A 14,277-nucleotide genomic window follows, 5' to 3' on the forward strand; every position below is an offset into this window, starting at 1 on the left:
ATCCCCCTCATGGCCCCGGCACCCCACGCTCCCCATCCCCTCATGGCCCCGGCACCCCGCGCTCTCCATCCCCTCATGGCCCCGGCACCCCACGCTCCCCATCCCCTCATGGCCCCGGCACCCCGCGCTCTCCATCCCCTCATGGCCCCGGCACCCCACGCTCCCCATCCCCTCACGGCCCCGGCACTCCGCACCCCGCGCTCCCCACCCCTCAGGGCCGGCAGGGGCCGTGCCCGGCCGCGCTGCCCGCTCGGCCCCTCCGCAGCCCCCGCGCCGCGCTCGGGCCTCCCCGCCGGGCCGTGGCGGCGGCCGGGCCGCTCTCCGCAGGCGCGGGGGCTCTGCCGCAGCCGCCGGCCCTGCGCGGGGCGGGGGCTCCGCCGCGGCCGCCGTGCGGGCCCTGCCCGGGCTCCGTGAGGGGCGGGCGCCCCGCGCCCGCGGCCCCGGCCCCGCTCCGCCCGCGCAGGGGGCGCCGGCCCGGCCCGCGCCGCGCAGCAGCGGCCGCGCTCCCCCCGCGGGCCGGCGGAGGCGGGAGGCGGGAGGCGGGCGGGGGCCGGGCGCTGATGCCGGCGCTGCTGCCGGCGCTGCTGCCGCACGGCTCCTCGGCCCCGCAGCCCCGGCGCGGCCGCCCCGCGCGGGGCATGAAGTTGCGGCGGCGGCGGCGGCAGCGCGGCGGGCGGAGCGGGGCGGGCGGCCCCGGCCGCGCCTCCTCTGCGGGGCCATAGTCCGGGGCGGGCTCGCCGCGCCCGGCTGAGCGGTGCCGCTGCTCGCCAGCCCTCGCGCTCCGCTCGCCGCCGCCGTGCCGGGCCGGGCGCGCTCCCCGCGATGTGCGCGCAGCGGCGGGCGGCCGCCGGCCCGCTCCCTTAGCCCTGCCGGCAGCGCGGCGGCTGGCGGGGCCCACCGGGAAGTTTGATGGCTTCTTTGCGGAGAGTCAAAGTGCTGCTGGTGTTAAACCTGATCGCCGTGGCTGGCTTCGTCCTCTTCCTGGCCAAGTGCAGACCCATCACGACCAAGAGCGGCGACTCCTTCCATGACATCCATCCCAGGGCAGAAGTGACCAACTTGACAGCCCATGGCATCAGCTCCATCCAGGATGCAGTGCTGAAGAGGCTCTCGCTCCTAGAAGACATAGTCTACAGGCAGCTGAATGGTAGGAACGTTCTGCTCATTAATGCCTTCGGGGTAGAGCGGTGATGGTGAATCGGGCTCGGAGCAGGTGCCCGCCTTGCCTGAAGTTTGCATGACGGAGCCCTGCTCTCCCCTCTGTTGTTGTGCAAACGGAGTCTCAATGGAAGGGATCGATTTAGCATCTGATTTCCAAGTTCCGTGTGTGTCTAAAGCTCGGGGTACCTTGCACAGGATGGAAGGAAATGTTAATAACAGAATGCTGCCTTTCAGATGAATAGCGGCGGTCAGAAAATGAGCGGCACGATTTCTGCACCAAACGAGCCGGGTGTGCAGTGGGTGAACACGGGTAGGAGCAGCACAGGGTGTATTGATCGAGGGAATGGCTTTTACTCCCACCGAGCTGGGTTTGGAAAGGAGTTTTCAAATGGCTCAAGTGTGTTGCATCATTTGAGTGCAGAAGGTCAGAAAGCAAAAGGCACTTTCTCTAAGAAGTTAAGCAAACTATTCAGTATTTCCTATGGCTCAGCACTGACAACTGCTAATTAAAATCTCAAGTAATGCTTTTCTTTATAGCACAGAAAAGGGATTTCTATTAAAATCTCACCAGGTTCAGTAGTTCAGAGATGTAGAAAGGGAGTTTTAAAGATGCTGTGCAGGATAGAGAAGCACATTGTAAGGATATAAGAAATCTAGGTGAGGTATCTAATTAAAAATCTCACTTTGGAAGCTGATTTTTTTAAAAGTTGTTCCCCACAGATTCACAACTGGGGGTGTAATTTCAATCAAGGGTCTTGCTTATTTCTTCCAATCTCCGTAGCTTTAATCCCTGCAAGTTTCTGTGTGTGGGAACGAGCAGAGCTGGTGTTTCTGGCAGTGTCAGTGTGATTCCCTCTCCAAGTTTGGAATATGCCCCATTCTCTGCTGTGCTGAACCAAGAGCTGGTGTGTGCAGAGTCTCTGTGCTGAGCCCGAGCTGTAGCTGGTGTCACTTTGCACCCAGGAGGAGAGGCAGGTGCAGGGATGCAACGTGGCTTTCCCAGAGCGCTTGGCTCGGGCAGTGGCTCTGGGGACAGCACTCAGCTGAGGAGGAAAGTGTTACTGATGTTCCTACTTTATACTTTTGCATGGAAAAGCTCTCCTGCCTCTGCCTGGCACCAGGAGATGCTGAAGTGGCACTGGTGAGCGATAAACAGGGGAGAAGCATAAGAATAATGAGGAATAAGGCAGAAAGTTGAATGTTATTTGCAGTCAAACTGTGAAATTGCCTGCTTCTGGATCCTGCTAGGGCAGGAGTTTCCAGGAGGATTTAGGCAGCTACTTGGGCAATAACTGCAGCTCAAGGTAAGAGCCCTTATTCCAGCGTGCTGGACTAGGATAGGACAAGGATCGTGCAGCAGTCTGCCCTCCCTGCAGACACAGGGTGAGCTGGGGTTATCTCTTCCTGCCCTTCTGGAGGTTAACGTGGGGCTGTGCCCTGCCCCGGGGGCTGCTCTTGCCGGTGCCTGGGGCTGCTGAGAGGAGCTGCTGAGAGGAGCTGCAGGGGCAGCACAGCTCAGCGCTGTCCCCAGGCTGCTCCGGGCACGGGCAGCGCTGTCTGCAGCCTCAGTGCCGAGCAGCAGTCATGCACCTACACACCAGGGGAGGCAGAGACGGAATAGAAACGTTGGCATATCACAAACGTTTTCTCAGGGCAGGCAGAAAGCTGAGCACATAAATGTGACATCTTGTCTGGCCTCTGCATCCTGGGGTGATTTATAACAGCGCTGATCAGTCTGCCTGAAAAATAGCTCTGGCACAGCGCTTATGTAACTTTGGGTCAAGTGTATATTTGGTACGTGTGCTTTTGAGAGAAGCTCAGTGCTCTGAGGGGCGGCTGTGGGCTGTGCTTCAGCAGGGCTGGGGTTTACAGCAACCTGTGGGGGCCAGGTGAGCCCCATCCCCACCACCAGCACTGAAAGGAAACAGTCACCAGCACTGGGACAGCCCCCAGCACTGAGGATCAGGAGCAGCTGGACTGGCTTTCTTCCCACCAGGAATTTTCTGTGCCTAGATCAGCATTCATCCTGGGCACTTGAGGAACACCTAAAACCTCCTGCAGACAGGAGCTCACCATTTCTCTTTGAGTTTTGTGCTGGTGCCTCACAAGCCCCACCTTGCTTGGGCCAAGCTCCCTGCACAACGACCCGCTGAGTTAGAGATTTCTCTTTTGATTCTAAAAGGTCATGTTTCATTTGAAATCTGACCCGTGGTTTAGCAGCTACAAAATCATGTAATAAAGTATCCATAGGGTGGAAAGTGGAAAGCCTGCACCTCACAGAGCATTGGGAAGTGTTTGGCCAAAGAGAGAAGCTACAACCCAGCCTCGGTGCAGCCAGCTAAGGACTTCTCCTGCATTATAGCACTTGGCTGGATTTCAGTGGGAGTTGAAGCCATCTTTAAAAACCTGAATGTCTTCAAAAGATCCATTCTGTACAGATGAAATGAGCAATCTGATCATACCATTGCTGTGGGTTTGGTTTGTGAGTCATGTAGTGTAAAGCATATTGGAAATAACAGCTCTCGGTGGTGCAGCAGCCCTCATGTTTTATATGTGTGTATTTATTTATCTCTGTAAAGGTTGGCCATAAAAACAAGCTAAACATCTCTGCTTTGGCTCTGGGAAAGGAGGGATTTGACACAATCCTTCTGTCTGAAGGTTGTTTCTCTGCCATGTTCTGGAAATAACACACCAGGTGCCCTCTTACTCCTCTCTGGGCAGGAAGAGCTGTCCCAAAGGTGGCCCAATCTGCACATTTGCTTTGTCCTTTCTAGAAGCTGATTCTTTCTCTTTTGATTATTGCTGTCATTGCACAGGTTGTGTGGGGTTTGCTCTTTGCTGATCTGTAATTGATGCCTCCCACACACAGAAGTCTGAGGATGCCCTTTGGAATGAAGGGCTTTGTATGTGCAGGCACTGATCTGGGAATTCAGAGGATTTTTAATTTCTGCAGTCTCTTTCATGGGTGGAATTCTCTTGTCCAGCAGATGTCCAGAGAAAACTAAGGAAGGTCAAAAAGGAACATGTGTATTTTACTCTGACTGCTAACTATAGCTTGTCTTTTTGATCCAAGCCTGTTTCTTTTGTGTGCTGGCATTTACATAAGTACAACTTATGATCCGGATTATTTCCAACTTTATGAAGATTTGCACAAATGAACTTTGTAAACTTCATGTTTACTTCCAACTTTATGGAGATTTGCACAAATGAACTTTGCAAACTTTGTGTGTACAAAGAGGGAGTTTCTGTGCTGTGTGACCAGGTGATGAGCGGAGGGGAGCAGAGACTGACAAGGGACCTTCAGCATTTTCAGGATCTGTGTGCTGCCTCCTGGGAGGTACTGGGCAGTCTTCCCATTAACCCATCCTATTCCTCTGGGGCTGATATAGGAACCCATTAATGATTATGAGGAATTTGAGAAATTGGGCATTTATAAGACCCAAAGACAGCAAAGGTGGGCCAAGCTTTTAACATCCTAGTGGCTGGAGGGTGAGTGCCATGGCTTGAGGAAAGCTGGTGTTTGTGTCCAGTGTCCAAAGGTACTGTGAGACCCTCTCAGTGGGATGGGTCAGTAAATGGGTGCTGACATTGGAGAATTGCAGGAGGGAGAGAACTCTCAATAAACCCTGGGTTTGGGTGTGGGGAGCCAGCCCCTGTACCTGCCCTGTCTGAGCATCTGGAAAAGATATGAGCAGGTCACCTGTGCTGCTCACTGGGGACCTGAGGAACCTCCCAGGCAGCCACCTTCCAGGCTCTGTGTCCAGCTGAGGTCTGGCTCTTGGATTAAAGCCTCCAAGCAGCATGAAGGCTGGAACCTCCCTCCCTGGTGCTTTGGGTACTGGTGGATGGGGCAGATTCACAGCAGCAGCTGATTCCAGTAAGTGTTTGGCTGCCTGGCAGCCAACGTCACAGGGATGATGTGGCATCTACCTGAGCAGTGTGGAAAAACAGCACAGAAAGCCTGAACTTCAAGCTAAATACTGGTAAGACAGAGAACAGAAGGACATTGCTGACTCATCCAGAGCTCTTCTGTTAAATTTTATTTTGTGGTCTCTCAACAGGCTGGAGAATCACTGAATGGTTTGGGTTGGAAGGGACCCTAAAGACCACCCAGTTCCAGCCCTCTGCCATGGGCAGGGACACCTTCCACTATCCCAGGGTGCTCCAAGCCCCATCCAACTCGATTTATAAGATCAAGGAGAACTAAAGCCATTTGCAAATTGTTGTAAAAGAGAGAGCAGTGATGAAGGAGTGCTGAAGTGAAGCTGGCCAGAAAAGGGGTGAACAGAGAGGGCTTCTTCCCCTGTGCTAAAGAAACACACAGATTAAACTGCTGCTTTTACCAAATGTTAATGTTGTAAAGGAACTTTACATTCCTTGGGGGTGAAATAAGCCTGTGTTCATTTTTTAAAGCAGCCTGCATCTGTGCTTTTGCACATGGAATAATGTGAACTTGCTGAGGTATGGCCAAGTGCATGCTAGCAGCTCCTGTGTTCTGGCTGGGCTCTCATCTGCTTATCCAATTAGGAAATTAACTTTGGGAGGGTTGCATATGGACATGGAGGCCGATACTGAACCACAGCCCTCAGCACGGTGTTGCTAGCCTTGTAAAGTGGCACTTAATTAACTTAAAACACTTTGGAGATATGTGGATTTGCTTCCCATAAGGATAAGATAATGCTTATCTTCTCTAACACTTATCATCCTCCAAACACATTACAAACTTAGCTAACCACTGAGTATAGAAATTATATATGTAAATAAGGCAGATTAAAAGTGGTTTTATCAGCATTTGGGAGAATGTAATAGCACTACACCCACAGACTGGTAATATTAGGGTTTTAATGGGTAGGTAATATATTAACTTAAATGCACAGAAATTCCCTAATTAAGATAAATAACTAAGTGTAAATAACTGAGAGCAGGGAAAAGCTGTTTGTAGGCAGAAGGGCCCAAACTTTAATAATGTTATTGAGCTAAAATAGTTCTTTATACAAGCAGAGCCTTGGTGGGTGAAATCCTTTGATATAGGAAATGATGACGTGGAGATAAGAGATACACAGTGGGGATGTGGCTGCTGTGTTAACTGATGGTTGTCACACAGCAGCTGGGATGCTGCTTCCCTGTCTGTCCCGCTGCCAGGATGTTTCTGAAGTAGAAAATAACTGTATAATGTAGGACAGCCTTTACATGTTATATAGCAACTTGATGAAAATTGCCACTTTAACATTTAGGATATACCCAACAGATTTGGTTGCCATATTCTTTATTAGGAATAATAAAAATTATGCATTCAACACCTGATTTTAGAAGTTCTCAGCCTAGACTTCCTCACAGCAGGAGAGAGGTCTGCACAGGCTCAAGGCACCTGAGAGCTGCTGCCTGTAAATTATTCTTAGCAGGTTCCTGAGAATTGGGTTTGATACTGATCAAGGGATGAATAAAGGAAATACTTCTTAGAGAAATAATAGAGTTAAAAGGTGAAGCTTAAGATAGACATTGAGAAGCATCTGGAAGCTCAGACATTAATGTGACATTTAGTTTGCAACCCATCTGACAAGGAACTGATAGATAATTTGGGGGTTTGATGGTTGTTTGGCATCATGATCCAAATATTCCCTGACACTCACAATGAATGAGTCATAAGGCAGTAACACATTTGTCGTGCAGAGACAGCACAGGATTCATGGGATGCAACAGCAGTGACCAGAATACAGTGACAACAGTGGGGTTTTAGTTTTGCATATTAATTCAGGCCTCCCTGAAGGGAGAAACAGAACTTTCCCTGCTGGTAGAATTCACAAAGGTACATTAGATTTACAGTGCCTATTTAGTTGTGCAGCTGTGAGAAATATCTCCCCAGGAAAACTAAACACCCAGGAAGGTGCTGTACTTCTGTGAATGACAGTCCTGCTTGGGAGCCTCAGTCTGGATCAGGAGTGTCCTCTTGTGTCTCCAGGGAGAGACACTTGGAGTTGGATTTATTTGGAGAAGCATGGGTGTGTTGGGTTGATGTGGCCAGAAATGTGTATTCTGTCACCATCTGTTTGCAGCTGGGTGGGGCAGTGAGTTCCTTATCTCCGTGGCACATACCATCTGCTAATGGGCCATCTTTAGGATAAGGTGAAACAATCACCTTTATCTTTTCCACAACCCATCCTCCCTCCAGGAGATATCTCCTGTTAATGGCCATTGAGTCCCAAGGCATGACTGATAAAATTCCATCATCCCACTGGGAGATGCTCCAGCCAGGGGAGCAGCCAAGCCTTTCCTACCCAGATAAAAACTGAGATTTTGGACACCAAGGCACCTTCTTTCCACTGGATTCCAGAGGAAAGCCAGACCTTTCCACATCATCCCTGGAGCTTCAGAGGAAACTGCACCTTCTCCAGGAGCACTGCTCCAGCTGAACCACATCTGCCCCTGCAGGAGGATGCAGCCACCATTGAATGGGACTGTGCCAACACCCTGACTGACTGACGGGTGTCAGCTTGGATTCTGACTCTGGCAGGGTTGGGATTGTTCTGTGTAATACTGCATTGCTATTTTAATTGTCCTAGTCAAGAACTGTTATTCCTAATTCCCATATCTTTGCCTGAGAGCCCATTAATTTCAAAATTACAATAATAATTTGGAGGGAGGGGGTTTACATTCTCCATTTCAAAGAGCAGCTCCTGCCTCTATTGGCAGACACCTGTCCTTCACACCAGGACAATGGGCATCTAGAGACGTTTCAGTGCTTGGAGGCTTCCAGCTGCCACTCCAGAGGGCAGGACTCTGCCCATGGTGTTCTCCCCAAAGCATCCTGGACTCTCCAAACCCTTTGGGGTGGCAGCAGCAATTGCTGAGGACAGTCCTGTGCTTGCTGTCATGGAGATCTCCCCTCTTGACCAGGCAGGACTTTAGTTGGGTTTAGGCATGTGCTGTCCATGTGCTTGGATTTTGGGGAATCTTCTGGTGCATTCCAGGCCATCCTCTCTCCTTACCCTCCCCTGGCAGAGAGCACAAGTGTTGCTTATGAGAAAATGCAGCCTGTGAGAAACCCACCTGTTAACAGGGCACAACAAAGGGAAATGAGCCTGCTCAGGTAACCAAGGAGGTTTTAGTCATTTTGTGATTCACGCCACTAATTTTTGCCTAAAATGGAACATCTGCTCCAGATGTTGCTGGCAGATTGCCAGTTCCCAGCTCCTTAGACATGCCTGAGCCTGGGGTGTAGCTGAGGGCATTCTGCATTCTGATAGATTACATTTAAAAGGAAGGCTTATTTTTGGTAAGATGTCCTTACCAAAGTCTGCAAAGGGCTGTTCAAGCTGAATACTTGCAGTATTGACCCTGCTGTGAGTCAACAGCAGTGATTCAACTCCAGAAATGTACCGAGCAGCACAGAGATTATTTTTCCTAAACAGTTCTGGGACTACAAGCAAGTGTATTTTGCAGCCCTCAGTCCCCACGGTCAGATTTGTTCTAGAAATTGTTGAATGCTTTACACCTTATAGCTACAAGCCTTGCTATTTCTGCCTATAAATCTAATAGCTATCGACCCACATTCTGACATCCCCTGACGCTTATCTAAAAATAATGCAGGAATGATGCAACGAGACATAAAACTGTGAGGAGAGGGCTGTGCTGAGCTCCGGGTGCAGCTCAGGGCTCTGCTGCTTGGGTCCTTGGGGGAATGCAAAGTTGCCTGAAAAAGGAAGAAAATTCTTGGTGAGCTGGATAAAAATCACAGTTTTCATTTTCCTTTTTAAAATCTGATACTCGGCGCTGGCATGACACTCGCTGTGTAATGAATCCCAGTTCCTGTGATCCTGCCCTCTCAGGGATTCCTCCCTGGGAGTCACTCTGATCCCTGATACCCCAGAGAGAGATGCCAAGGGCTGTCTGCCATGTCCCAGCACTTGTTCTGCCTTGGAACAGCAAACACCGACAGCATCACCAGGTCTCGGCTGTGGGAGTAATCTGAGAACTGTGCTTTAATGGATTTGTTAAAAATAGGGATCTCCCTGGGCTCTGCAACCCAGGCTGGTGTGCAGGAGCACCATTCTTCCTGCTGACAGGGAAAATGAGAGATCTCTGGAGCTCTGGGGCTGTGTCACACACAGTCAATCAGCACACCTTCCCTCACAGCTGCTCTGCCGTGGTGAACATGGGGATTTCATTCCAGAGCAGTAAAACCACCAGTGTGATGTGTCAGCATGGGATGCTTGGGAAGGAAGAAGGGAAGAGGAATCCTTGGTCCCTTTCCTCTTTAGTACCTTATTATGTGCAAGTGGAAATTACTTAGAATCATAGACTGGCTTGAGTTGGGAAGGACCTCAAAGCCCATCCAGTGCCACCCCTGCCATGGCAGGGACACCTCCCACTGTCCCAGCTGCTCCCAGCCCTGCCCAGCCTGGCCTTGGGCACTGCCAGGGATCCAGGGGCAGCCACAGCTGCTCTAGGCACCCTGTGCCAGAGTGAGAGTGAAGAATTCCTTCCCAATATCCCATGTAACCAACCTGCCCTTTGTCAGTTCCTGTGGTTTGAGGTGTGAGTGCCCCCAGCACCTCCCTGACTCTGGAAGGGGAAGGCTCAGGCTGGGAAGAGCTGAGCTCTGCCATGTGCTGCCCCTGAGCATCCTTGATCCCTCTGACTGCATTCCCCAGCACCCAAAAGGGATACAGGACTTCTTTGCTCCCATCTCTCTCTGGAACAGCAGGGTCTTTCTGTGTTGGTGGGCCCTGGAAATCCAGATTGCTGTTCCTTGGTGTCTGAGTGCTGACACAGAAAGCAGAAAGCCATTACAAGAGGGAAACCAGCACTGGATTAACAGACACCAGTAGAGCCCCAGATGAATTATTCTGGGTGTTTCTTTGAGCTGCAGAGCCTCAGAGAGCCAAGCAATGTTTCTTACCTGCAGGTTGTCAGAATTTACTTAACCTTAGTTTTAATCTTCATTAGCTCATGCAGTATTTTGGGCAGGGTAATGGCCCACCATGGTTATGCCTGTTCTCAGAGCATAAAGGTAAAGGGAGAAGGTTAATTTTAAAATAACAATTAGATTCTCTTTCTGGGTCTTTGCCTATATTACACTTTAAATGAAATCATGAGGGCACTCACGTTCGCATCAAATTACTGCTAATTCTTCCAAAGTAGTTGCTTGATCACACTTTACAAACACAAAGCAGAGGAGGAGAATAAAAAAGTGAAAAGCCATTTAATGAATTTTAAAGCTTGCTTATATTTCATTATTGGATTTTAAATTTTTATTGACCTTTGTGTGATTTTAGTATTTGCTGCCTTCGGAGAGGTGGGGTGGAACACTGAATGCTTTAAATGGGTGGGAACTTAAACCCCAAATTCTGCTGGATTTTATTGCAGTATTTCCTCTTTCACTGACAAGACAATAACAGTAACAACCATTATCCTGGTGTAGACCACGTCATGCCTAGCCCTTTGTTGAGTGTAGCCCAAACACCATAATGTGAGATTTTAGTTTGCTGGAAGTTGTTGCTCTTGTCATCAGGAGGGACTGGTGTCACCACTGAGGGCAGCAGGATCCAGCAGGAAAGGCTTGGGGCTCAGTTTTAACTCTGATGTTCTGTGTGATACTCCAACAGTCACACAGAATAATATTAGAAAAAATATGTAAGTTAGGGATTTATGTTTCCTTATGTAGTTGTGAAGGGATGTCTCAAGGTCAAGAAGAGATGAGGTTTTTATGTGGGGAATGATAGAAGAACAAAGGAAACCTTGCAGACAAGTTTTGGTTATCTGAAGATACTTGGCACTGGCTTCAAAGAGGTGGGAACAGAAAAAGTGAGGCAGGAGAGATGCTGGGCATGCTTCTTCCTCCTTAGGGAGCCCCAGGCTGGGCCAGGAGGAGCACAGAGGGTCCCTGGTGCCACCTCCCTGCTCAGGCAGGGCCATCCCAGAGCACAGGGCACAGCACTGTGTCCATGTGGCTCTGGAATATCCCTGCTGAGGGACACTCCAGCCCCTCCCTGGGCACCTGCTCAGGGCTGGGCACTGCCCAGGGCACAAGTTGTGCCTCCTGTGCAGGGGCAGTTCCTGAGCACCCATTCCAAGGGCTGGGATGGAGCCTGGATGATTTCCCCTCCCTTGGGCTGTGACCTTGCCCAGTGGCCCTGACTGGTTCCTGTCCCTGATATTTGGTGTTATAAACCAGTGAGAAACAAGCAGCTCCCAAACCACTTCATATAAATCATGCAGAATGGGAAGACTGGGGGGAGGGAGAATTAAACCTAAAGTTATATTAATTCCCTGTCACTTTTGGATTTCAAACTCCTCTTGGTTTAAATCTGTATTAATTGCATGATGATTATGGTGAAGGGCAAATATGTTGGAAAATGAAATAATAGAATCATAGAATATCCTGAGCTGGAAGAGGCCCACAAGGATCATCCAGCCCAACCCATGGCCCTGCACAGGACACCCCAGGAATTAATAAAGCAATTATTAAAGGGACACAGAGAGGTTGTGGGAAGTTGGGGGAAGCAGAAGTTTCAGTTTGGAGGAGCAAGTGCTGCTGGTAGGACAGAGGCTCTTTGGATGGAGTCACAGGGTGAGCCTTGCCTGGTTTTCAGGCCCCTCAGGTGGAGGTCAGGAACAGACCTTTAGTCTGTGGAGAAATAAATGATTGATTTACCCTGGGGGATGAGGGGGTTGCTCTCTCTGGCACGAAGGGGAATGGTTCACATTGGGGCTGTTTGCTCAGTACTGTGTTAGGAGGGGACACTGAGTGAGGTGCATCCTGCAGGTGATTCATGGAGGTGCAGACACCCCTCAAAGCTCCTGCCAGGAGGGTCTGGAGGTAGTTCCTGCCTTTTGCAGTGTCTGACATGGGAGGTGTTGGGGGGTCAGGTCACATTGACTGGAGCTGCCTTTGGATCAAGCTCTGAATCAGTACTGACTTTTGGGGGAGTTTAGTCCCTGCTCTGACAGCCATGAAAGGGCTAGGCAATAAAATGGGATTTTACACTTTTATCAGCCTTTTCCTAGTAAGTTGCTCAACTTCCAAGTACTAATTAATGCTGTATTTCCTCCATGAATCTTCCTTCCTACTAATGCTGTCTGTCTGATCTGAGAGCAGCTCCAGACCTTGTAAATCAGAGCTGCCTGCCAGGCTGCAGTGGGGACAGAACAGGAAGGAGTAAAACTTAGACATCACATCCCCATTGGAGGCCTGCAGCATAATTTATGCTCTTTGTGTAGCTGCTTGGAAAATCCTGGAATTCCCTTGAATGTACAGCTCTTCATATCCAGAAACACCCAGCACCAATTCCAGAAATTCCAAAGAAATTTGATTTGGATATCCATATTCACTCCAAAACTACAGACCTGGGTGGAGACATCTCTGGTATTATTTTATTCTAAGGCAGCCCAGACTTTTCTAGCATTATTTTTATTTCCAGCTTTAATTTGTTTATACTTTTTCCAGTTAGACTGAGATGGTGAGACACTGTCAAGATCATGTTTATCTTTAATGCCATCAAACTGGTCCAAATGTTTCTGGGAAAGATGTGTGAAAAGACTCACAGAATGTCCAGAGCTGGAAGGGATCCTCAAGGACCATCCAGTGCACCAGGACACCCCAACAATCCCTCCCTGAGCATCCCTGGAGCAGGGTCCAAAGCTCCTGGAGATCTGGCTCTCTGTTCCATGTACCAATAACAGGTGTCATTGTCCCCATGGGGGGGCAAAAGGGGCTATAAAGGGAAAATGAGTGGAGTGGTTGAACTGGCAGCTCAAAAAAAAATGAGGCTGAGAAATCATGGGAGCAGAGAAGGGAGAGATGAGGAGGCTGAGATGGTGGAGGAACCTTTGGAATTGAGAGGGAGGGATGGGGCATGGGATGGAGCAGGGTGTCCAGGCAAGGAGCTTCAGGAATATTTGAATGTTGTGCAGATGCTTCTTTTGTCACAAGTCATGGAAAAAGGGCTCTCTGCAAAAAAAGTGTCTTTTCAACTCACTACTTTATATAAATGAAGTATAACTAAAAGGAGAGGTACTTCCAGAAGCCTTAATAGCAACTGTAGTCCTTGGAAGTTTGTTCTGGTTTGGTGATTCCAGAGTGAGCCTCGCTCAGGAGATGAGTGGGTGCAAAGCAGGGCAGGTATTATTAGCTGTGCAAAGCAAAACAATACAGTTGCTGTGGAAAAATTACAGGGTTTGTGCTGGAGCAGATATTTAACCTTTGTTTTTACAACTCCAGAAATGAAGCAGTTTGTTTCTTAATGTAGGTTTAATGCTGTGAGTGTGTGCTGACTGGGCTTTCACGTGGAATGGAAGAGTTGCTGGGCTATTAAAGTCTGGTTTAATGATCCCTTTTCCCATAACTCCTAATATTTGCCATTTACTAATTATGATGTTCCAAAGTAGTTTGCATTTGCAGTAGATGTTTTAAATGCTGCAGCTGTTTTAGTTTCAGGCTAGCTGCTGGTGACTTTTTTCTTTTTAAGAAGTCCTGCATATTATTGGGGATTTTTGGAGGCTGGCAGGTAGAGCTCACTTCAGAGTGTTCTTCATTAGGAGGATTTTGACACCCAGGCCTCCAGTGGAAGCAGAAAAATAGATGAGGCAGAGGAGCAGTGCAGAAGAACACAGAAGCTTTCTGTGAGCATTGTTTGTGGTGTAAACTCCTGTGAGTCAGCAAGGGTGTGCCCAGGGGTGGCTGATGTGGGGCCCTTTGTGATTTAGGATGTACTGCTCTGTTTGTTTGTTTTTTTAAACCCTTGGGATTTTCTGGTAGTTTTATAATAGAGGAAATGTGTCTGTTTGAGAGGTCACAGCCTGGGCAGCAGCTTCACAAGGAGACTGTGGGAATGAAAAGATCAGTGGTTTGTTCATGGCTCATTCTGCTGTTCCAAGGGACAGTGGGATGGGACAGGTGACCTCATTTATGGCCCCGAAGATGTTGTGAGGACACTGACCTTTGTGTGGGGTTTGCAGGGCAAGGTTTGGGCAGCAGGGGTGGCTCCTGTGGGGAGCTGCTGCCCATGTCCAAGGGATCCAAGAGCAGCCAGGGCTCCCAGGGAGATCCGTGGGGAGCAGAGATCCCCCTGCAGCCCCAGGAGCAGCCAGGGCACAGCAGGGGGGTCTCAAGAGGCT

General features: G+C 49.6%; 1 protein-coding gene across 1 annotated transcript in view; it reads left to right on the forward strand.

The window, feature by feature from the left end:
• The first annotated feature begins 689 nt into the window (after positions 1–689).
• Positions 690–14,277, forward strand: part of GALNT17 (polypeptide N-acetylgalactosaminyltransferase 17) — a 214,121-nt gene continuing 200,533 nt past the window's right edge. The window contains exon 1 of the mRNA XM_056506705.1: positions 690–1,147. Within this exon, the coding sequence (XP_056362680.1) occupies positions 910–1,147 (238 nt within the window). The 5' untranslated portion in view covers positions 690–909. The remainder of the gene's footprint in view (positions 1,148–14,277) is intronic.

Source organism: Oenanthe melanoleuca, chromosome 19, assembly GCF_029582105.1.
Source record: "Oenanthe melanoleuca isolate GR-GAL-2019-014 chromosome 19, OMel1.0, whole genome shotgun sequence".
NCBI lineage: Eukaryota > Metazoa > Chordata > Aves > Passeriformes > Muscicapidae > Oenanthe > Oenanthe melanoleuca.